Below are 20,384 nucleotides of genomic sequence, written 5' to 3' on the forward strand. Positions count from 1 at the left end.
ATATAAACTACTAAATCAGTTTATGAAACTGATTAATTGCGTGGAACTAATTAGTTACTCCTAGGTAAAAGGGCACACTTGGCAGTAGACATCATAAAATCAAGTTATTCCTGTCCTTTCCTCTTCAATACCCAGCCTGTCTCCATCAAACCCTAAAGCAGTTCACGGATGACTTCAGAAATCAGCCTTTCCCTCCCTAAAAACACTAATTTAAATTTCTTTCCTTTGACAGACATCATTTTTCACAAAGAAACCACAACTTAATAAAAATTCAGGTATCTTGCTCTCTCAAATGAGACCAAAATATAACAGTATAAATATTAAGAAGTATACAATATATATAGGATGTATAATACAGAAATATCGTACATAAGAAAAGAATCTTGTGTTTTTCACTGTTAGGGTGGTAAAACAGCATAACAGAGGTTGTAACTTCTCCATCCTTGGGGATTTTTAGACCCTGCCCTGAGCTGAAGTCCATGGGCTTGGAGTGGACAGTGCCCAAAAATCCCTTCTGACCCTGAATCGACCATAAAAAACCCAAGGGAATTCACATCAAAGGAAAATGAATCAGGTCAGGGAGCAGGCTCAGGGGTGGGGCAGGGAGCAGGGTCAGGAGGCACAGTAACAAAAGTAGAATAAATCTTTATTCAGGAATGCAAGTACAATTAAGAGGCTTGGATTATTTGCCTTTAAAACCCCCTCAGGAATGCAGCACGGAAATGGAAGAGTCACATGGCCCACAACATTCCTTAAAAAAACCCCATAATTCTTAGAACAGCCAAGGTAAAGTGCCAACCTCAGTGTTTTTGAACTCTCCAATTTCATGTATTATCAACAGAATGTTTATGCAGAAATATTAACAACTTCCCTATAGTGGACTTGGAACTCCTGTTCCTTAATAACCCAGGAGCTGTGACCAAGATGCTTCTGTGTCAGATGAGCTTTCATTACACAGCTAATTTAACATTTCCTTGTTTGTTGATTTCCACAATCCCGAGTTCTTTCAGGATCTGAATTCTTGAGTCAGTGGCTCTCATATTCATCTTGTTCATCTGTGAAATACTCAGTGCTGCTCTGTAAGACAAAAACAATTTACTAAAACACGGATCAAACATCAGGTCTAGCAAAAAATGGCTAAAAAGCACATGCTGTTAAATCACTGATTTTTGTGAATGCTCTGTAAATCTCAAACTTACTCAGATTACCATCAACTTTTCTATACTACTTCAAATCACAGTTAATCTTAGTGTTAAAAAGACAGAATTCCTGAGTTTGAAACTTTATTTTTTTGTAACATCGGCCTGTAAGAAATTCCCAGCACTCACCCCAGAGAAGGTTCAGGAGGGGTTGGTGAGGGAAGGGCAGCATTTGGGGGTCATGGTTTAGTGTCAGGGCTTTTTGAATTTACAATATGGCAGTGAATGTTTAACTAGCTGGTTTTATTTAATTTGAAAAAGTTTAATTCTTTACAGTTTATAAAACTCTTGTTGGCTCTGAGCCTTACCTGTTGTTCTGTACAATGAAGTGGTTAAATAACTCCTTGTACAAATAGTTCAAGTCTGCTAATTTGACAGTGCTTCTGATGCTCCTGGGCACACTCATAAATGCTTTTTCAGTCAATGGTGTGAAATGGGGTTCTAAAAAAAAATTGAAACACAAGATATTTGTTAAAAAAAACGGAAATGGAAAATATTTGCTTCTTCAGAAATTGGGTCAAAGATAGTAAGTACTTCCATTAGTGTTTAATAACACCCCTAGGTGGAACTGAAGGAAGATTTTCCATCAAGAAAAAGGAGAGAAAAAACAATCACTGGATCTGGAGAATCAGTAAAAAATCATTAAATTTGAGATCTGATGAGGATTGACACATTTGGTCTGTCAATGACCAGTCGGCTTTGGTTTTAAAAAAACAAACCAAAATCAACTGTGAAAATTTCTTTCTATAAACAGGGATAAATGGATTTCAAAAAAGCCATTTCCAAGGTAAGATTAGTGCACCATTTCTTCCAGACCAAATATACAACAGCTTTCTACTTCAATCCCATTGAAAGAAAGGAAAAAAATCCCAGAAACATGGCAACTATTCCTGGAATGTAACTAACAGGTCAGGTCCTTCTAGTGAAATCTCAATTATTGCCATAAAAGAAGTAGATACTGGTGCTTGTGAATGAAAACAGTGGAGTTACTGCCTATCAAAGCCTCTGGGAGAAGAAAACAGTGAGAAGTTTATTTTTTTAGCACTTACCTTCAGCTGAGCCAGAGACTGTAGATCCTGGGCAGGATGGCTAAAAATAAGCAATAATGTCAGTATTTGTTAGTGTTTTGCCTAGAAATAATTTTTTACACTTTAATTTCTGCATGAAATTTACATTAATTACATTTTACCACTGGATAACCAAGGATCTCGCAGCCACTGAAGTCAATAGCAAAATCTTAGGGATTAAACACAGTTTAAAATAAAATTAAATTTAAAATGGATACAGAAAGATTTATGTGCAAGTCAGATGAGCCCCTCCAGCCTCCCAGCATGGATCTGAAAGCACTGCACATGATTTAAAATTAGTACTGGACATAAACTGAGAGCATTTCTCAGAAGAGGAGCAGATACTTGCAAACAAAGGGTGAATGAAGTTGCAGGAACTGGACAGGTTCCATGCAAACCAACTGTCACAAAAAAGGCACAAAGTGAGGTCTCCTGTGACAGTGGGAAGTGAGGAGCAGTAGAAAACAAAAAGGTCAATCAGAGAAACACTCACCCTCTGTTAACCTTCTTTAATATTTTTGATATGAAACCCAGAGCAAATATTTGCAGATAATTATATTGGATAATTGCATATTGAGCTATGGGAGAATATCTGAGTTTTTAACAAATATTCATTTAGATCTAAGTTCCACTGCATTGCAGTTAGAATAGGTTGTTACTCATATTCTAAAATTTGTTTAATATTTCACAGGAAATTAAATTTCTCCCCACATTGCTTTGAACTAATGACATCCCTCACTCCCACCCAAATGCTTCTTAATCAAGAAGATCAACAAGAGCAACCAACTGCAACCCTGACAAGAAACATAAACATATCCCAATTAAAAAATAACAGGAACAAAGTCTTCCATCAAAGCTAATTTCTGCTTTGTGGACCACCTAATTGGAACAATTAAAAAAGCTTAATCTGTATAGAATAAAAATGAAAAGGTTTATTAAGGAACTTAATCCCATTTATGAAAAATTCCATTCATTTAAGAGGTATCAAATCACAAAATCAGCCCCTTCTGCATTCATCTGGGCTGCACTCAGGATTAAAGGTTTCTGGAGTACTGACATTCCATGCCCTAATTACCTTTTCCACTGAAAATTCCATTTCTTTCCCAATTTGCAAGTTCAACCGCTGGGCTGCAGTCAGTTCTTCTTCTGACAGAGGTAAGCGCTGGGAAAACAAAAAAAGGCAAACACAGAGAAGTCTGATCCTTCAGTTCCTGAGGTGATGATATTTACAGATGGACTCAATGTTTGTGCAGCCCTTTGCTCATGGAAACTGACAGTAGACTCCTGATTTCCTTTCACTGAAAGCACATTTACAAATAAAGTATTTCTGAAAAATCAACCATAATCTTCCTCTAGCACCAATACTATAAATTAGTCAAGCAATATAAAATTTTCAATTTAAAAAAAAAAAGTATTGCATTTAAAGACTTATATATCTCCAGAAGTTTAATCCATCTTTGGTTTAGGAAATATAAAAAGTACAAGAAAATCTTTACCTAAAGCTCTACATACAACTCAAGAAAAGGGTCTTCCACTTAGAGAAAATCCAGGTATAAAATTATTCTTGGCAGAATATCCTTGAAACACAGTAAGATATGATCTATTTTCCTTTCTGTGACATATAACCACTGTATTTTAAATCATGATACAGCCAATTTTGTCTATTAAAAGTTACCAATAACTTGCCCAGAACTGCTGACAGATTAAACCAAATCTCCAGGCACTGTCATTAGAACATTGATCTAAATCACCTCATTTGTAAAGGGTCAAAATGAAAGCTTTCACCTCTTCAGTAATGAAGCAGCATCTGAAGACCACTTCAGAAAATGTTTGTTGCTGAGTTTTTTAACAATTTAAACATTACCTTAGCAAAAACAGCTTTAGAATAACAGCAGTCCCATGGTGTTTGTTACAATGGCTTTAACTTTCTCCCTTTAGACACTAAAAATACATTTGCCATTTAAAAGCTTTTTAGCCTTTTAAAACTGGTTTCAATTTCTGTTTTCTTTAAGGTGTCTACTTCTAAAAACCGTCAGTGTGGCCCTGGGACACAGCTGTGCACAGAGGTGTCGATTCCTATGAAATGAGCCAAATTGTGTCACTCTATCCACACTCCTCAGCCCCAAATCTGACAGGTTTTAACTGCTGGGGATTGGGATTTACAGAAAGAGCTCCAATCCTGCCAGCATTCCTTCTGGGAAACTGCCCCCTTATCTTCTAAAAGTCTGCACAAACAGCAGTTTCCAGAGGAACCCCTGGTGGTACATAAAGGTTACAAAGTTCGTGTTCATTCCCAGGAGTGAAAACCAAGTGATTAAAATGAAAATACCACCTCCAGCTCGGTTTGTTGCTGTAGTGCCTGAACTATCTTCATTGTTTTCTCCAGGGCAGCACGGATGCTCTCCATGGATTCCTTCTGCTCCATGGAAATTTCTTCCATCTGTGCACACAGGGATTTGTAACGGGATTTCAGCACTGGGAGCTCTTTCAGGAGAGCAGCTGGATTCTCCTGTGTGAGTAGAACATTGAAATTACATAAGATGATAAAATTATGTGGCCACACATCAGTTAAAAGTGCAGACATCTAACATGATCTGTCCCTTTACAGTGAAAATGTACAGAAGAAAAGGACTTATTTATAAAATCCTTTACAATGTCATTTATTGTTTTCCTCTCATCTCTCCCCCAAATCTGAATTTAGTCACAGCTTGTTGGTAAGTTTATCTTGGTTCTCACAGCAAGGGTGAGTTTTAGCTGTAACCTGAATTTAGGTGTTAACACCAGTGATTTCTCAGAGCAGAGCATGGGAGAATTTCACTATCCCAAGAAACCAAAGGAGTTGGTTTCATTTTAGGCCACTATCTTGATATATGATGCAGGAAATAAATAAGTAAATAAAAAAATAAGTAAATAAGTAAATAATAATAATAACAACAATAATAACAATAATAGCCTGACAAGTAGATGAAAGAGCAGCCACATATATTTCAGGTTTAAAGAAAAATACCCACTTATTACAAATTTCATGCAATAAAATTGAATTTAAGCTGAAAATACTACCTCTGCTGCTGTATCATCAGGAAGACTTTTCATTATGTCAAACTCCACTTTTCGCTGAATATAATCCAGATCAGATTCTGCTTTCTGGAACTAAAATATGTAAGGTCAGGCACAGTATATTAAAACCCCAAAACCTGCAGACAAACCCCAATCTGTGTTTTGGGAAAGCAGGAGGGAGCTGCCTCACTTTGAAAAGCTCAAGGACCATAAAAGTTTTCAAATTTAACTTTTTCAAAGATAAAGTGTTCTGTTAGCAAAACTACAACACTCTGTTATTCACACAGAGGAGATTAGGAGTAAATTCAGTATCCAAGAGTATCATCAGAGCTTTTATTAATAATCATATTAAGGATGTGTTCTTTCAGATGGTTTTAGTGCCCACAATACATTTCATTATTCCCCAATAAACCAGACTGACTAACAGCTCATAAAATTGATGACATCACTTTTCTTTCCTTGGGATAAATAAGCCACCAGAGAATTGTCTAATTGCCTTGTAAAACAGTCTGCTGATAGCATTACTACTTAATTAATTTTAGTCTGCAATTTTAATATCTATTAAATACTTCCATTTTCAAGAAAGGCAGTTTTCTCAGCTCCCAAGCAACTCATTAATTCTTTGACATAATAAATCAGTGATTTTACAGTCACAGAAGAGACAATGATGAAAGCAAGTTAAAAATGGTTGTGACTTCCTTAACTTGCTTTTCACTGTTTATATTGATATTAACCCCGAAGTTAGACCATTTTATTTTTTTTTCAATTTTTTTTTTTAAGGATCAAAGCAAGGCTGTATTTGTTATAAAGGAACAAATATCCAGAGTCTGTGGTCAGGCTGGGATTCTAAAGGGATATTTATATTTTAAACATCAACCTCAGAATCTACCTTAGGGAATGGCCATTAATGCCTTTGGGGATCTGGAAATTCAGCCTGAAGGAACAAGATTTGATCCAGGACACTCTCCCATAAAAACCTTTTTCTGAGGGAGTGAAGATGGATGATGTTTCACACACCTCCAGTACATTTTCAAATAATAGCTTAAGAAAAGGAAAATAAATCCAGTGAAGAGCTTGAGCATCTACAAATCAAGGGGAAAGCTTTCACCCAGTACTGCCATAACTCACCATCTGCCCAGCAAAACTCCTTCCCACACCTGCCCCAGAAACCAGCCAGGACAAAATCCAAGAATAAAATAGTTTTCAGTACACTCTGCATTTTTAAAGAGTTCATGAGGGATTTCTTCCCTGACTGCTCAATGATTTCTGTTCTCTTCCACTAAGAAATATTTGTATGTTTTCATTTCCACAGCAGGCACCCCAAAAAAATCATGTTTTGCTTTTCTCCATTCGAAATTTTTGGGAAAGCAGACAACAAATTATGGGCTGCTTTCAAAATGACCCATTAAATATTCAATACTGGTAATTTGAGATTTCCATAAGGAGCTAACCAATTTCATGCTACTACTGTGATTCAGGACATTAAAAACTGGATTTGAAGCTAAACGTGGCTAGAATCTTAAGATTTGTGAAGAGATTAACAGAGCTCATTATGACTGCTTTTGTTTTGTAAATATTTATTTATTGCTGCATTTCAGGAAACATCCACCTGCAGAAATCCCCCCTTAATGTTCTAGGTCAGAAGCATTTGTAAGATGATTATTTTACAATAAATCACACCAAAAAATGCAGGGTTTGATGGGTAATTTTGTAATTTACTCACAGGCTTAGAAGAAAATGTTAGAAACTGAGGCAAGAGTGAGGCCAGTGCTGAGGGCTCTGCTCTCAGATGCTTTGACAATACTATTGCACTGCTCTCTGTATAGTACAGTAGTGCAATAAAGTCAGAGCACTCGTTAGCAGCAACAATTCTGGGCAACAATCAATCATACACTCACCAAAAAAAAAAAAGGAAAAAAACCACATCAACTCAGCCAGAGGTTTCTGTGGATTGTGAAGAGTTGGATAAGGTTAAAGCTTACCAAGTCCTAACACACACACACACAAAAACTCACATTATTATTTTGATTATTATTGTTATTAATCTGCTGTTCCACTGATCATGAGGGGAAAGAACCCAACCACCCAACAAAACTCTCAACAGAGCTGTCAGAAATTCAATTTCAAACTATTTGGTACTTTTTAAACTGGAAATTCCATTTCCAAGTCTATTTATTGCTTGGATTTGCCTTGTAACAAGCTAAGATTCCAAACTGCCATCAGACAGATGTTCTTAAACTGCATTACAGGGAATATCTTCTAGACAGCAGAGTTTATTCTTTATAATTTGCAGGTGCTGAATCACAGTAAAATGCACTTAAACTCTCGTTTCCCAGCTCTGGGGATGTCCTTTACCAGTGGGGTGTGAGAACACCATCACCGGGAGGGTGTATTCTATAAATCTCAGTGAAGATGGGTTTTTTTAACACAATAATAACTTCATACTGAGAGCTGGAGAACTCTCAGGGGTTGAAGGTGCTGAGATCCTTAACAAAACAACAAAAAAACCTGGGAAGGGAGTGGAGAGAGTGGGATCTTTGCTGATGGTCACAGAGCTGAGCTGCCTGGGCCATTTCTAAGACACAGAGATGATGGCATTTGTCATTAAATGACCAATGTTCCTCCTTGGCAAGGAAGCAGAAGACAATGAGTAAGAAAAAATAAACCAGTGGCAATGTCGTTTTACAGCTGTTTTGAAAATCTTGTGGTCTCAGACAGTGATTTTGGACTTGTATATTATTAAAATGAATAAATGAATACAGAATACTGCAGATTGTATTGCTGGCCAATGCCCTTTTAACATTGCACTGCTTTTTGTGCATCATCACCAGTAGTACAACATAAAAAGGGCACTGGACAGACACCACTCAGGGACAGAGGAGGTCCAGGATCCCAAAAAACAGTGACAGAAATGAACTGAGTTGCTCTGAATGAAGCACTGACAACTTTATGATCTTATCCATAATTAATCTAACATTTTATGATGCTCCTGTCACAAAGAACCATTGATTACCTGACTGATTTCATTATTTTCAAATCCATTTTTCTTTTTAAGCTCCCACTAATTACTTTATCCCTGCTTCCATGAGACCAAAAGGAAGCTTTCCATGAAATTCATGTCAAAACCTCCAGGGAAATAAGAAGTGTTATTTTATCACACTTCTGTGCAGAGAGCTGACTTCACAGGAAATCCAGGACGGGGAAACAACAAAGCAGAAGGAAAGGGAAGAGACACAAAGCTGTGAGATGTGAGGTTATTCTGAATTCCAGAATAAAAGCCCCTGTTAGTTTAAAGGGGGCAAAAACACCTCTCTATTCATGTCTTAAAATGAGAATCACTTGAAAGCACGACTTTCAATAAAACTTAGAAATAAACCATGACGATAAATAAATTAAACATCTAACCCAAGTATCTTTAAACATATTTCTAAATTAAACTAAGCTTAGAAAAACTACGGAATACTAGATATGGGGAGATCAAGCTTACACTATGGGTAAAAATGGAATAGAGATTATATAGAAGGAAGATGAAGGTTTGAGGGATGGCACAAGGAACTTGGCTGGACACAGCTTCCCAGTGCCTCTCAAACGTGAGGAAACACAGCACAGCTCTTTTGTGAGGGGTTAATTTTTGCCTTTTTTTCACTTTTCCAGGAGTGGGGCCGGCAGAGATGCGATCATTATATAAGGAGACAGCCCCGTCGTGCTTCAGGGGCTGCCTCAGAGCACCGGAATGGAGAGAAAGGCTGGAAAAAACTCCGGGAATCTGGGGCTCGGGAAGAGAGGGCCGAGGGGGCCATCGCCCCGCTCCCCCCGCGCACCCGCGCCAATGGACCAGCCCAACCCGGCTCTCCCCCCGCAGCAAACATGGTCCAGCCCAGGTGAGCGCTCCACCCTCGCCCCCCTCTGGGGAAAAATAGACTAGTCCGGGAGCTCCTCTGCCCCGCGCCCCCCCTCCCGCCGCGGGGACATGGAGCGGCCCGGCCCGGCCGCGTCCCCCCGCGAGGCGGGCAATGAGCGCGCCCACCCCCACCGCCCCCCCCAGGTGCGCGGGAAATGGCCGCGCCCTGCCCCGCGCCGAGGGGTGAATGGAGCGGCGCAAGCCCCGCCCCTCAGAGGGGGGGGACGGAATGGACCGGCCCGGCCGAACCCGCCTGACCCGGACGCGGCCGGCGGGCGCCCCGTCGAGGGCGGCGCGGGCCGCGCTCAGGGCCCGGATGGGGAACGCGGGCGCGGCTGAGCGGCCGCTCTTCCGTCGCGCCGCGCCCGCGCGCCCGCTTCTCCCCCCCTTCCTCCCTCCCTTCCGCGGCAGCCCCGCGCCCTCCGAGGCGTCGCCGCCGCCGGCCCGCGGCGCGGCCGCCCCTCAGCGCGGCCGCCGTCCGCCCTCACCAGGGTCTCGAGCCTGGTAACCGCCGTCTCCATGTTGAATAGTTGACATTCCTCAGGCGGCGGCGGGGAGATCCCCACCCCCCGCGCCGCGGCACGGGAGAGTCGGCGGCGCCCATTGGCCAGCTGTCACTCGCCGCGCGCCTCCCATTGGCTCGCGGGGCGCGGGGCGCGCTCGCCATTGGCCCGCGGAGAATGTAAACCCGCTCCGAGGTACGGCCGAGCCCATTGGCCCGGAGTGGGCTCCGGCCGTGATTGGCCCGGGCGGGGCGCGCGGCGCTGGCGGGAAGCTCCGCGGGCCCGTCCGCTGCGGGCCTGAGGGGGCGGAGGCGCCGCCCCCCCTCCCCGGTTCTCTCCCGGTTGCGCCGGTAGCCCCGGCGGGGCCGCTCCTCTCCCGGTTCACCCCACCGGCCTTCCCCAGCCGAGCGCTGCCCGCAGCCGATTGGCGGCACCGAAGCCGCTCGTCCAATGGCCGCGCCGCTCTCCTCGGCGCGGCCGGGACGGGGCGGGGCAGCACCGGCCCCTCTCCCGTGGAGCGCGAGTGCGCCTGGGAGCAACTGCCAATCAGCGCGGGGCTTACATGTGCCGCGTGGGGGGCCGGCAGAGAGAGGCGCTGCCATTGGCTGGATGCGGAGCGGGGAGCGGTTTGAATCGGCGGCGGCGGCGGGCGCGGAGCGCGGCCGGGGGAACGGGGCTGACCCGGGACACCCTCGGGACATCCCGGAACACCCCCACAGGTGTGTGCAGGTGTGTGTGTGTGTGAGAGAGAGAGGAGTCCCCGCCCTCTGTGCGGGGTCCCGGGTGAGCGGGGCTGGGGTGTCACGGACTCCCGGTGAGGGACCGGCCCGGGCCGCCCCCGGCATCCTTCCGTGGCTTCTTCGTGTCTTTTGTCACCGTTCTCACCAAGCGTCGTTTTCCCCAAATTCAGTACTTGTCACGTCAGAATAACGAATAACTGAACATCCGGTTATATTTATTGTGCTTACGTATCGATAGTTGTAACGTTTCTATTTAGTTTATAATATTTCTAAATGTTTTCTGGTTTGGTTATATTTGTTTATAATATTTATAATGTACTTTTCATGCGTATTTATTTAATTATTTCATATTTTTATTATAATACCTATTTATTAATTTTATCTCTCTATGATATAAATAGAAAAGGGGGGGAAAGCCCCTATAAAATGGTACTTTCTGTGCACAAACACATCCCCATGGATCCTATGAAATTAAAGATATATTTTCTCTCACTGGTCCATGATAATTTTACCAAGGCAGCTGTGAGTAACCTCTGACTGGATTTCTGAGCTACAGCCTATGTTATTTTCTTTGGTGGCAGCTCTGTCCCGATGTATAATTTGGTTTCTCTCTCTCTACATCTATTTTAAATTTGTCTTTCTCACCAGTAATGGCAAGGTATAAGAAATGCAAACGAAAACGAAGATCCCGAGCAAAATTTCGACTGGAAAATAAGAGCAATGCTGCAGCCCCCCAGTCCTCAGTCTGTCCCTCTCCACGGTAAGAGGCTCAGCTTGAATTTTGCATTCTCACTCCATCCCTGGGTTTGCTGTTTGCTCCCAGTGGCTCATGGAAAAGAAGGAAAGATTTATGCCAGGTAGATGTGGCACATCACGATATCTTTTGGTGCTATTCAGTGGAAGGTTGGACATGATCACCTTGGAGATTATTTCCAACCTTAATGTTTTTATGATTAAATAAATCCATTTCCAATAGGGTTTCCCCCCACCTTTATTGAAAAGTATCTTGGCCTTCCCAGGTTTCTGTGATCACATTGCTGGTACCTGCTTGTAATTTCCACATGATTGGTCACAGTTAACTTTTTTAAAGGCTGAGATGATAAATAAAATTCTGGCCTCATTCTGAAATGTTCTGTTCCAGCTCACCAGTTCATCTCCCTCTGGACACATCACAAGTCCCAAGGTGCTCCCGCTGGCCTTTAGCCTTGCCCAGCATAAAAAGTGTGGTCAAACCCTTGACAACAGCAGCATCATTTCTGTATTGGTGGTGCCAGAGCACGGTTGCACAGGTATATCCCTTCTTTAATATTGGATTTTTCTGTTCAAAACAGGGATTAACTCTGTTTACTGACTGGGAAATTTTTTATTGTACCAATTTCTTTCGTTCTATTAGTATCCCTCCTAAAAATCAGATTGATCTTTGGAAACATCTGAAGACAGTCAACACACAAATGCACATTATCTGCTTTCTTTTTATGCTTAGAGCTTTCAGGTGGTTAAAGACACCATATTTCCATCACAAGTCTACTTAAGGGAACTAAATATGCTCAGGGAGAAGCTGGAGAAGTTGGAAAGTGAATTTTTCAAGCTACAAGAAGAACTCCAGGTCAGTCTCAGTCAAGCTGGGGCAGAGTAACATTTGCCTGTGTGAGAATAAGGAACTGTGTTCAATGCAGATCCACTGAGATCTGAACAGCTCCTCAAGGGCATTCTCTGCTGCTACCTCACGCCAGGAGGGACCTCTTTATATCTTTGTAGCTCAATCTTAGCCAGCACCTTTGTACTCTAAAATCCCACCTAACTTTTGCCAGTGGATTTAATGTTCTATTTATTTATGTCACTTTCAGATGAACAGAGTGGCAGCTTTGTCTTCAGAAAGTTCTCTTTGCCAAAGGTGTCATAAGCCAGTCCTGGCTGCTCCTGTGGGGACACAGATGGATCCTCCACCATCACTATCCGTGCCTGTGTACATCCCCCCTCCTCCTCCTCTTCCTCCTCCTCCTCCTCCTCCACCACCGCCGCTGCCTCCACCAAAACTGCCTCCAGCACCTCTCCTCCTCCAACGGGGCACAGCCTCTAAACTGGTAGGGAATCAGAAGGTTCCTCTATTTTTTATTTCATGCCTGAGTTCTTTACAGACCTGGATTCATCAGCACGTCACTCTGTGAGTGCTCAGTCACTTTCCCTTCCTCATTTCCCTTCCAAACCCCTTTGTTTTCAGGCACCACCAGTGAAAAAGGATGGGCCCGTGCACATCACCCTCAAAGACCTCCTGAATGTTAAACTGAAGAAGACAAACAGCAACCTGAGAATGGACAAGGTAAACTGGAGGATGAATAGGTGGTGGTGAATCAAGGGAAAATCCACCCTGGAACTGCTGTATTTCCTGCTTTTTTTACAATAAATTGATTCTCATCCAAATACCCAGTGATCAGTTTCAAGTGACCATTCTAATTCTGCACCTGGGTTTTGGAAGGGGAGAAATAAAGTCACAAACTCCAATCTCACCTGGCCTCCAGAACAGTTCTTATTTTACATTAAGGCCATGGAACTTTCATATAGCATTGTGTATCATCAGTAGATTTTTGGACTTCGTTTTGGCCAGCCAGGCCTTTGTTTGTAGAAAAAAAAACTCCTTGTTTAGATTTTTTTTGTTTTTTCCTTGATCTATTTTTATCTGAGGCACATTCAAATCTTAATTCAAAAAAAAGCATAAGAGCCATAAACCACAAAAATTTTCAGTGTTAATATTAAATGGATTTCAGGGTAGTAAGATCTTCTGAAGTTTTATTTGGGGTAACATTTCTTTCTTTGCTGTAGGAACAATCACCAGTGAAGCCACGAAGGGCATTAATTACAGTCACAGATCTACAGAGTGTTAGTCTGAAACCTAAATCCAAGCCATCACCTCATGCTACAAAATCTTCAATGTAAGATGCTTTCTTCCTTGATTAGATATTAGATTTTTCTGTTTTAAACAGTAGTTAATGGTTTTTACTGTACCAATTTCTTTTGTTCTCTTAGTACCTCCCCTAAAAATCAGATTGATCTTCGGAAACACCTGAAGAAAGTTGATATACTAAGGTCTGTTCTTTCTATTCTTTTGAATTCTAGTTTTTTTTAATCTAGAAAAAATAGAGAACCAATCAAACTAATTATAATTGTCCTTTCAGAAGTCCTGGTGGCACTCCTTTAAATAATAAAGAGAACACTGAGTGTGGCTCTGGGCTGACACCAATAATGACACGGGCACTGCGGCGCAAATTTCAGGCAAGTCACTCTGTCCTCCCTCTTGGAATCATAAGGTGGCTTTAAAATCCACAGAATTCCCTACTGATTTGAGGGCACTGCAGAATGGACATTGCATCACAGGTTATTTGACAATCCCAAGAGGAAAAATTGCTTTCTTGGTCAATCAGGTGCCTCAATGCAACTTTGAATGCCACAGTTCCACTTTGCAGAAGAACAAAATGTGAGGGTTAATAGCATCTTTTATTTTACTGATTTGTTGTGTCTGTTTTAAGGTGTCAGCTAAGAATTGCACTGTCTTATCTCAGTGATAATGAGTTCAGATATCCAAGTTCTGACCCTTCCCTTCTTTTGACAGATGGCTCACCCAAAGAGTCCCTCACCTGCACGGTTGAGTGCTGCAAACAGCTTTGATGAAAAGTAAAAAGAAAGTAGGTTTATGGAACAAATTATTTTCCATTTGTGGACAGGAAGCTGCTTGAATCCCATTTTTATCACACTCAGGCACATGTATGTTTAAGTAAATGTAGTGCACAGGAAAACGGGGCATTATGAAACCCTGTAAAGCAGACTGTGCTTTTTATCTGTCTCTAATGTCTCTCAGTTTGGTTGCATCTTCATTCATAATGGAAAAAAAAATAGGAAATTTCCCATGTCTTTTGACACCTGGGTGCTGCTGAAGCAGGGACTATTATATTCCCAGTACTGGTGCTGCTTGTCATACAAATATGTGTGTGTTTGCTGAAATTCAGTATTTTTGTATCTTTTTATAACAAAAAATATCTTGACGGTATTTGTACAGTTTCAAAGAAAAGCAACAGTTTAATGCACTAATGTTATTAAAGTGGAAAGCTGCAAGCTTCAACAAACAGTTTGGCTACAAATGTATGAGGCCCTTGCACTGTGTATCACTGATGGCTGGAGTCTGATCACTATTAAAAGGCTGCGCTGCTTGAAGGCAATGAACTCAAAGCCTCCTTCCGAGTCCAGCTCACGGTCTGGGCAGAGGTTGTGCGTGTACGCGGCTCAGCTCGTGGCACAGGACACAGCGTGAGTCCCGGTGGCACCGCCCTGACCCGGTTCCCGGCACGGTGCGGACCCCTCACGGGGTGCGGACCCGAGCCTCGGGGCGTGCGGGAGCAGCGGTGCCCGCTGTGCTGTCCCAGCCCCGGCGCGCTCCTGTCCCGCAGTGCCCGCTCCCCGTGCCGCGCCCTCCGGGGCGGGGCCGCTCATGCGCGGGGCCGGGGCCGGGGCTCCGCCGCTTCCGGCCGGGAGCGGGGCCGGGAGCGCGGCCGGGCGATGCCGCTGCCCGGGGCCGGGCCGCCCGGGGCCATGGGCACGGCCGTGGGGCCCATGAGCCTGCGGGAGCTGCTGCTGGCGGCCGAGGCGGGCGGCGCGGCGGGCGGCGAGGAGGAGGTGTGCGTGGTGGGCATCTTCGGCAAAACCGCGCTGCAGCTCTGCTCCGAGAAGGAGGCCCTGGTGAGCACCGTGTGCGACCGGCAGGTGTTCCCGCTGTTCCCGGAGGAGGATCCCGAGCTGGCGGACGGCGCCGCGGGACAGGATGGGGACCCGGCCACAAAGGACTACAACCAGCTGCAGGCGTACTACAGCCAGGAGAGCCGCGTGCTGTACCTGGTGCTCACCTCCATCTGCGACACGCCGCAGCTGCTGCGCGCCTGCGGGGACCTGGCGGCGGCCGAGAACAGGGAGGCCGGGCCCGGCCACCCCTCCGGAGGCCCGGCCCCGCTGCCCCACGCCGAGGCGCACGAGTTCTGGAAGCACCAGGAGAAGCTGCACTGCCTGAGCCTCCTCTACCTCTTCTCCGTGTGCCACATCCTGCTGCTGGTGCATCCCACCTGCTCCTTCGATATCACCTACGACCGCGTGTTCAGGGCGCTGGACGGGCTGCGGCAGAAGGTGCTGCCCTCCCTGAAGGCTGCCATCAAGGACTGCCCGGTCGGCAAGGAGTGGAAGCTCAACTGCAGGCCATGCCCTCCACGCCTCCTCTTCCTCTTCCAGCTCAACGGGGCTCTGAAGGTGGATCCGCTGCCAAGCAGGGGCCAGGACCCCTGTGGTCACCTGGAAAAGCCACCCCCCAAGAAGCATTCCCCCAAGAGGAGGCTGCAGCACGCTCTGGAGGATCAGATCTATCGCATCTTCCGCAAGAGCCGGGTGCTGACCAACCAGAGCATCAACTGCCTGTTCACCGTGCCTGCCAACCAGGCTTTTGTGTACATCGTGGCTGGTGGGCCTCAGGACGGAGACGATCCCGTGGCCATGCTTCTCGACCAGCTCAGGAGTAACTGCACCATGAGAGAGACTGACTCGCTGCTGGCTCCCACCCTGTCAGGACCCAGGAGGTATCAGATGATGAGGCACGGCCGGCAGCAGCTGTCCTTCCATGCAGAGAGTAGCAGCTCCAGCTCCAGTTCCTCTGGGCAGCTCGTGGACTGCACCCTCAAGGAGTTCTTGTGGCAGCACGTGGAGCTGGTGCTCAGCAAGAAGGGCTTTGAAGACAGTGTGGGGAGGAACCCTCAGCCCTCTCACTTTGAGCTCCCGACCTACCAGAAGTGGGTGGCTGCAGCTCTAAAACTCTACGAAGTGACCATCGAGGGCAAAGACGATGACCCGACCTGTGGTGAGCTGAGCTCAAAGATCATGAGCAGCATCAAAGTTTTGGAAGGCTACTTAGACATCGACACCAAGTTCTCCGAAAACCGTTGCCAGAAGGCTCTGCCCATGGCCCACAGCGCCTACCAGTCCAACCTGCCCCACAATTACACCATGACAGTGCACAAGAACCAGCTGGCCCAAGCCCTGCGTGTGTACAGCCAGCACGCCCGAGGCCCAGCCTTCCACAAATACGCCATGCAGCTCAACGAGGACTGCTACAAGTTCTGGAGCAACGGGCACCAGCTCTGCGAGGAGCGGAGCTTGACTGACCAGCACTGCGTGCACAAGTTCCATCTGCTCCCCAAAGCAGGTAAAGATGTGCACTTGTGCTTTGGTTTCATGCTTTAGTTTTGTCTAAAGGTTTCGTGCTTTAAAATGTCTTAGGCTGAAAGCACCGACGCTGAAAGGTTGTGGAAGATGAAAATTTGCAGCTTTAAAGCATCTTGTTCAACGACTGGATATGGCACTTGGTGCTCTAATTGTGCTAATTAACCAATTGCTCTAATTAACAAGGTGGTGACCAGGCAAAGGTTGGACTCGATGATCTCAGAGGTCTTTTCCACCCCAAATGGTTCTGTGATCATCTCTACAGTGGGATCATAGCAGAGTAGCTGTGCAGGTTTCCTTTATGTTGAGTAATGTTTAGGAGCCAGTCCATTGCTAGTAGTAACTCCAATTTTTGTAGTTACTCTGATTTTCTGATTTTAGTAGTAACTCTGATTCTGTCTTACTAACTGAAAGCAATTACACTGGAGTCCTTCTAACAAGAGGAGTGTAAGAGAAAAGTTCTCTAAAAAGCATAAACATCCCCCTTTGTTTTAAATAACCTGGTTGATCAGGGAGTCAAAACTGACTTCTGGACGTTTATTGCAGGCAAAAGAACTTGGAGCCTTCAGGAAGAGATTGTAAAAACAAATAAGATTTGGTTTAGTGGTATGACCACCACTGGAACTTTGCGTTATTTAAAGTGGGAAAGGGAGGAGTTGCTTGACAAACTGGTGGCAAATCATTTTGCATATGTGTGTAGCAGGGAGGGAGAAATGGATGAAGGGAATAAAGAAAGTTTTGAATGGTGAGCAATTTGCCCAAGGTTTGACTGATTTTGCTTTTAGGGGAAAAGCCAGAAGCAGACAGAAATCCTCCAATTCTGTACCACAACAGCCGGGCTCGTTCCACTGGTGCCTGTAACTGTGGAAGGAAACAAGCTCCTCGGGAGGACCCCTTTGATATCAAAGCAGCTAATTATGACTTTTACCAGGTAACTGTTAGGTCTCTTGGTGCTTCAAGCTGTGCTTTTGTTTCATCTGCAGAGTCTGTATTCTGCAAACCACAAGTTTCCTCTTAACCTTATAAACTCTTTGATTGGGGGAGACATTTCAGCCAGAAATGGGCTAACCAGTATGGGCAGTTACAGGCTTTACCAGTGCACACACACAGGAGCAGCTGTTAATGCACCTGTTTACACTTTGAATGTGTTGGTTCATTCATGTGAATTTTAAATAATCGGGTCTGTGGGCTGTGTTCCCACTGCTGCTTTGGTTCTCATGTGGTGCAAACCTCTTGAATCTTAATTGTAGCTGCTGAATGTTGTGACTCTGAGCTCCCTCATCTCAGGGTAGATATTAAACCACATTTTCTTTCTCCCAGCTGCTGGAAGAGAAGTGCTGTGGAAAACTGGAGCACATCAACTTCCCCATATTTCAGCCAAGCACACCTGACCCGGCACCTGCTCGGGACGAGTCATCACCCGCCCCTCTGGAAGGCGAGATCGAGAAACTCAAAGAGAAAGAGCCTCAGACTCAGGGAGAGAGCACAGGCCTAAGCTTAGCTCTGAGCCTGGGCCAGTCCACAGGCAGCCTGGGCACTTACCCACCCGATGCCCAGGGTGGAGGGGACAACACAGAAAGCCATGGGCAGAGTGGGGACTCCAAGAGTGAGAAGAGGCCGAGCCTGGTAGATCGCCAGGCGTCCACTGTTGAGTACCTCCCTGGGATGCTCCATTCCAATTGCCCCAAAGGTCTTCTGCCCAAATTTTCCAGTTGGTCACTGGTCAAGCTGGGGCCTGCTAAGGCTTATAACTTCCACACAGGCTTAGATCAACAGGGCTTTATCCCAGGAACAAACTATTTAATGCCTTGGGACATTGTCATCAGGACGAGAACTGAAGATGAAGGAGACTTAGACACCAATTCCTGGCCTGCACCCAACAAAGCTGTTCCTGGGAAAAGAAGCGCGGTGGTGATGGGAAGAGGCCGGCGGAGGGACGACATCGCTCGAGCTTTCGTAGGGTTTGAATATGAAGATGCCCGTGGGAGGAGGTTCATGTGCTCAGGGCCTGATAAGGTGATGAAGGTGATGGGAGGAGGGCCGAAGGAATCTGCCCTCAAAGCCCTCAATTCCGACATGCCCCTGTACATCCTGTCCTCGACGCAGGGACGGGGCCTCAAGCCCCACTACGCCCAGTTCATGAGGCTCTTCGTGGTGGTTCCTGATGCTCCTCTGCAGATCACCTTAACACCTCAGGTAGGAAGTGCAGGAGGGAATCCAGGAACAGCAGAGGCTGGGGTGGTTGTGGAAATACTAATTAACAAGGGTGACAGCAGAAGGGTGTCAAGAAACTCCAACTCAAACCAGCTCCAGCCAGGATAGTCATTTCCAAAAGTATCTGTTTACATAAGTGCTTTGGATTTCTTAAAATTCAAGGTGCCAAATTTATGCTTTGTATAAAGTAAGTTTATAAAAATATTTTATCGAGGATGAGTTATTGGCATTCTCTGCTGTAATAATGGCTTTTATTTAAAAAAAAAAAAGCTAACAATAACTCTAAGAATGACTTTGTCATTTTAAATGTCATGGAGAAAAGCAGCTCCATGCAGACTCATTGCTCAATTATTATTAGTTACCATTTGAATTTAGGAGCTGAAAAAAAAATGTTAGTTTTCTTAATTGGAGAATTCTTCACCATTTCTTCCATTTTTCTTTTAGCACACATTTGAAAAATCTCCATTTGCATTTTATTATTTTATAAGGTAGTAATGATGTTTGATTGACTACTCAAGTTTTCTTTTGGTTTTAGGTTCAACCAGGGCCACCACCCTGTCCTATATTTTACCCTGAGAAGCAGGAAATCACCCTTCCCTCTGATGGACTCTGGGTGCTGAGGTTTCCCTACGCCTACGTGACAGAACGGGGACCCTGCTTCCCTCCTAAAGAGAGCCAACAGTTAATGAGCTACAAAGTTCTCCGAGGAATACTGAAAGCAATTACACAATAAGAATGGTTTTGGGTGAATGTTTTAGTTTAAGAACACTGTCTTCAATCCAGTTCATGGGTTTTGGTTCCCCAACAGTTGTCACTGCAATTGTGTGAGCCCCCACTGTATTTCACTGGAATGCTGTCAGATTGGAAATAAAGTTGATATCAAAGCAGGAAAAGGGATCTGAGACATGTAAATTTTCATATGTAAAAAATAAAAGCTGGTTTTCATAAAGTGCTGATCCTGTATTACTGGATGTTTTGATGACAGTGCTTTTCCCCCTCCTGTCTTTTTACATACCTATTTAGGAATTTTCAAAAATTAGCACTGTATGAAATGAAGTGTTTACTTTGTTGTATTGAGGCAATGATTGAGCAAAATATTTTCTTTTTCTGGACAAGATATTTGTATGTAAATGATGCTTTTAATGTGATGATGGGAGAAATCATTCTGTCTTAAAAAAAAAAGAAAAAAGATACTGCAGTTGTGTTGTGTATTAATAGCAAAGCCAGAAACTGCTCACCTGTATCAAGTAACTCTCAGTGTCAAAAAATCAGCCACAGTAAATCAACTTTTAGCTGAGGTAGGATGTATTAGTGACAGTGGCTGTATGCTGAGACCTAATTTAATTTCTAGAATATTTGTTTCTAATTAGCATGCACACAAAATTTAATTTGCCAGTTTGCTATAGTACAGTAATTAAACTGTATGACCGGAGCCGAGACCTGGTTTCTGCTCT

The 20,384-nt window shown here is 44.4% G+C and overlaps 3 protein-coding genes across 7 annotated transcripts; 2 read left to right on the forward strand and 1 right to left on the reverse strand.

Moving 5' to 3' along the window:
• Positions 1–625: 625 nt before the first annotated feature.
• On the reverse strand, positions 626–9,828 carry SKA2 (spindle and kinetochore associated complex subunit 2). Its single transcript, XM_086859793.1, has 7 exons — positions 9,713–9,828; positions 5,327–5,416; positions 4,599–4,775; positions 3,342–3,428; positions 2,249–2,288; positions 1,508–1,640; positions 626–1,077 (listed from the first exon to the last, which is right to left on the reverse strand). Exons 1-7 carry the CDS (start codon positions 9,743–9,745, stop codon positions 951–953), a joined length of 687 nt encoding a protein of 228 aa, XP_086715919.1. The 5' UTR covers positions 9,746–9,828; the 3' UTR covers positions 626–950.
• Positions 9,829–9,900: 72 nt separating this feature from the next.
• Positions 9,901–14,678, forward strand: PRR11 (proline rich 11). Of its 5 annotated transcripts, none has more exons than XM_086859788.1 (10): positions 9,901–9,922; positions 11,116–11,227; positions 11,609–11,756; positions 11,951–12,073; positions 12,309–12,551; positions 12,689–12,787; positions 13,288–13,397; positions 13,492–13,551; positions 13,641–13,737; positions 14,075–14,678. In XM_086859788.1, the coding sequence occupies exons 2-10, from the start codon at positions 11,118–11,120 to the stop codon at positions 14,138–14,140; spliced, it is 1,056 nt and encodes a 351-aa protein (XP_086715914.1). In that variant the 5' UTR covers positions 9,901–9,922; positions 11,116–11,117; the 3' UTR covers positions 14,141–14,678. The 5 variants fall into 5 exon arrangements, with proteins under 5 accessions (XP_086715914.1, XP_023803748.2, XP_023803749.2 ...); XM_023947980.2 differs by lacking the exon at positions 9,901–9,922 and adding an exon at positions 9,981–10,446 and having other exon boundaries at positions 12,315–12,551; XM_023947981.2 differs by lacking the exon at positions 9,901–9,922 and adding an exon at positions 9,990–10,456.
• A 240-nt stretch (positions 14,679–14,918) lies between these two features.
• Positions 14,919–19,879, forward strand: SMG8 (SMG8 nonsense mediated mRNA decay factor). The gene is made up of 4 exons (XM_023939548.2): positions 14,919–16,699; positions 17,502–17,647; positions 18,037–18,912; positions 19,466–19,879. The coding sequence occupies exons 1-4, from the start codon at positions 15,016–15,018 to the stop codon at positions 19,661–19,663; spliced, it is 2,904 nt and encodes a 967-aa protein (XP_023795316.2). The 5' UTR covers positions 14,919–15,015; the 3' UTR covers positions 19,664–19,879.
• Positions 19,880–20,384: the final 505 nt, after the last annotated feature.

This window comes from Cyanistes caeruleus, chromosome 21 (assembly GCF_971803275.1).
Source record: "Cyanistes caeruleus chromosome 21, bCyaCae1.hap1.1, whole genome shotgun sequence".
NCBI classification, from domain to species: domain Eukaryota; kingdom Metazoa; phylum Chordata; class Aves; order Passeriformes; family Paridae; genus Cyanistes; species Cyanistes caeruleus.

Coding starts and splice junctions, on each gene's coding strand:
- SKA2 (XM_086859793.1), bottom strand. CDS start 9,745: ATGGAGACGGCGGTTACCAGGCTCGAGACCCTG. Junction 4,776..5,326: donor CTGATGATACAGCAGCAGAG/GTAGTATTTTCA, acceptor CTACTCACACAG/GAGAATCCAGCTGCTCTCCT. Junction 2,289..3,341: donor TGGAATTTTCAGTGGAAAAG/GTAATTAGGGCA, acceptor GCTTATTTTTAG/CCATCCTGCCCAGGATCTAC.
- SMG8 (XM_023939548.2), top strand. CDS start 15,016: ATGCCGCTGCCCGGGGCCGGGCCGCCCGGGGCCATGGGCACGGCCGTG. Junction 16,700..17,501: donor CCATCTGCTCCCCAAAGCAG/GTAAAGATGTGC, acceptor TTTTGCTTTTAG/GGGAAAAGCCAGAAGCAGAC. Junction 18,913..19,465: donor AGATCACCTTAACACCTCAG/GTAGGAAGTGCA, acceptor TTTTGGTTTTAG/GTTCAACCAGGGCCACCACC.
- PRR11 (XM_086859787.1), top strand. CDS start 10,290: ATGTGCCGCGTGGGGGGCCGGCAGAGAGAGGCGCTGCCATTGGCTGGA. Junction 10,447..11,115: donor ATCCCGGAACACCCCCACAG/GTGTGTGCAGGT, acceptor CTTTCTCACCAG/TAATGGCAAGGTATAAGAAA. Junction 12,074..12,308: donor AGCTACAAGAAGAACTCCAG/GTCAGTCTCAGT, acceptor TATTTATGTCAC/TTTCAGATGAACAGAGTGGC.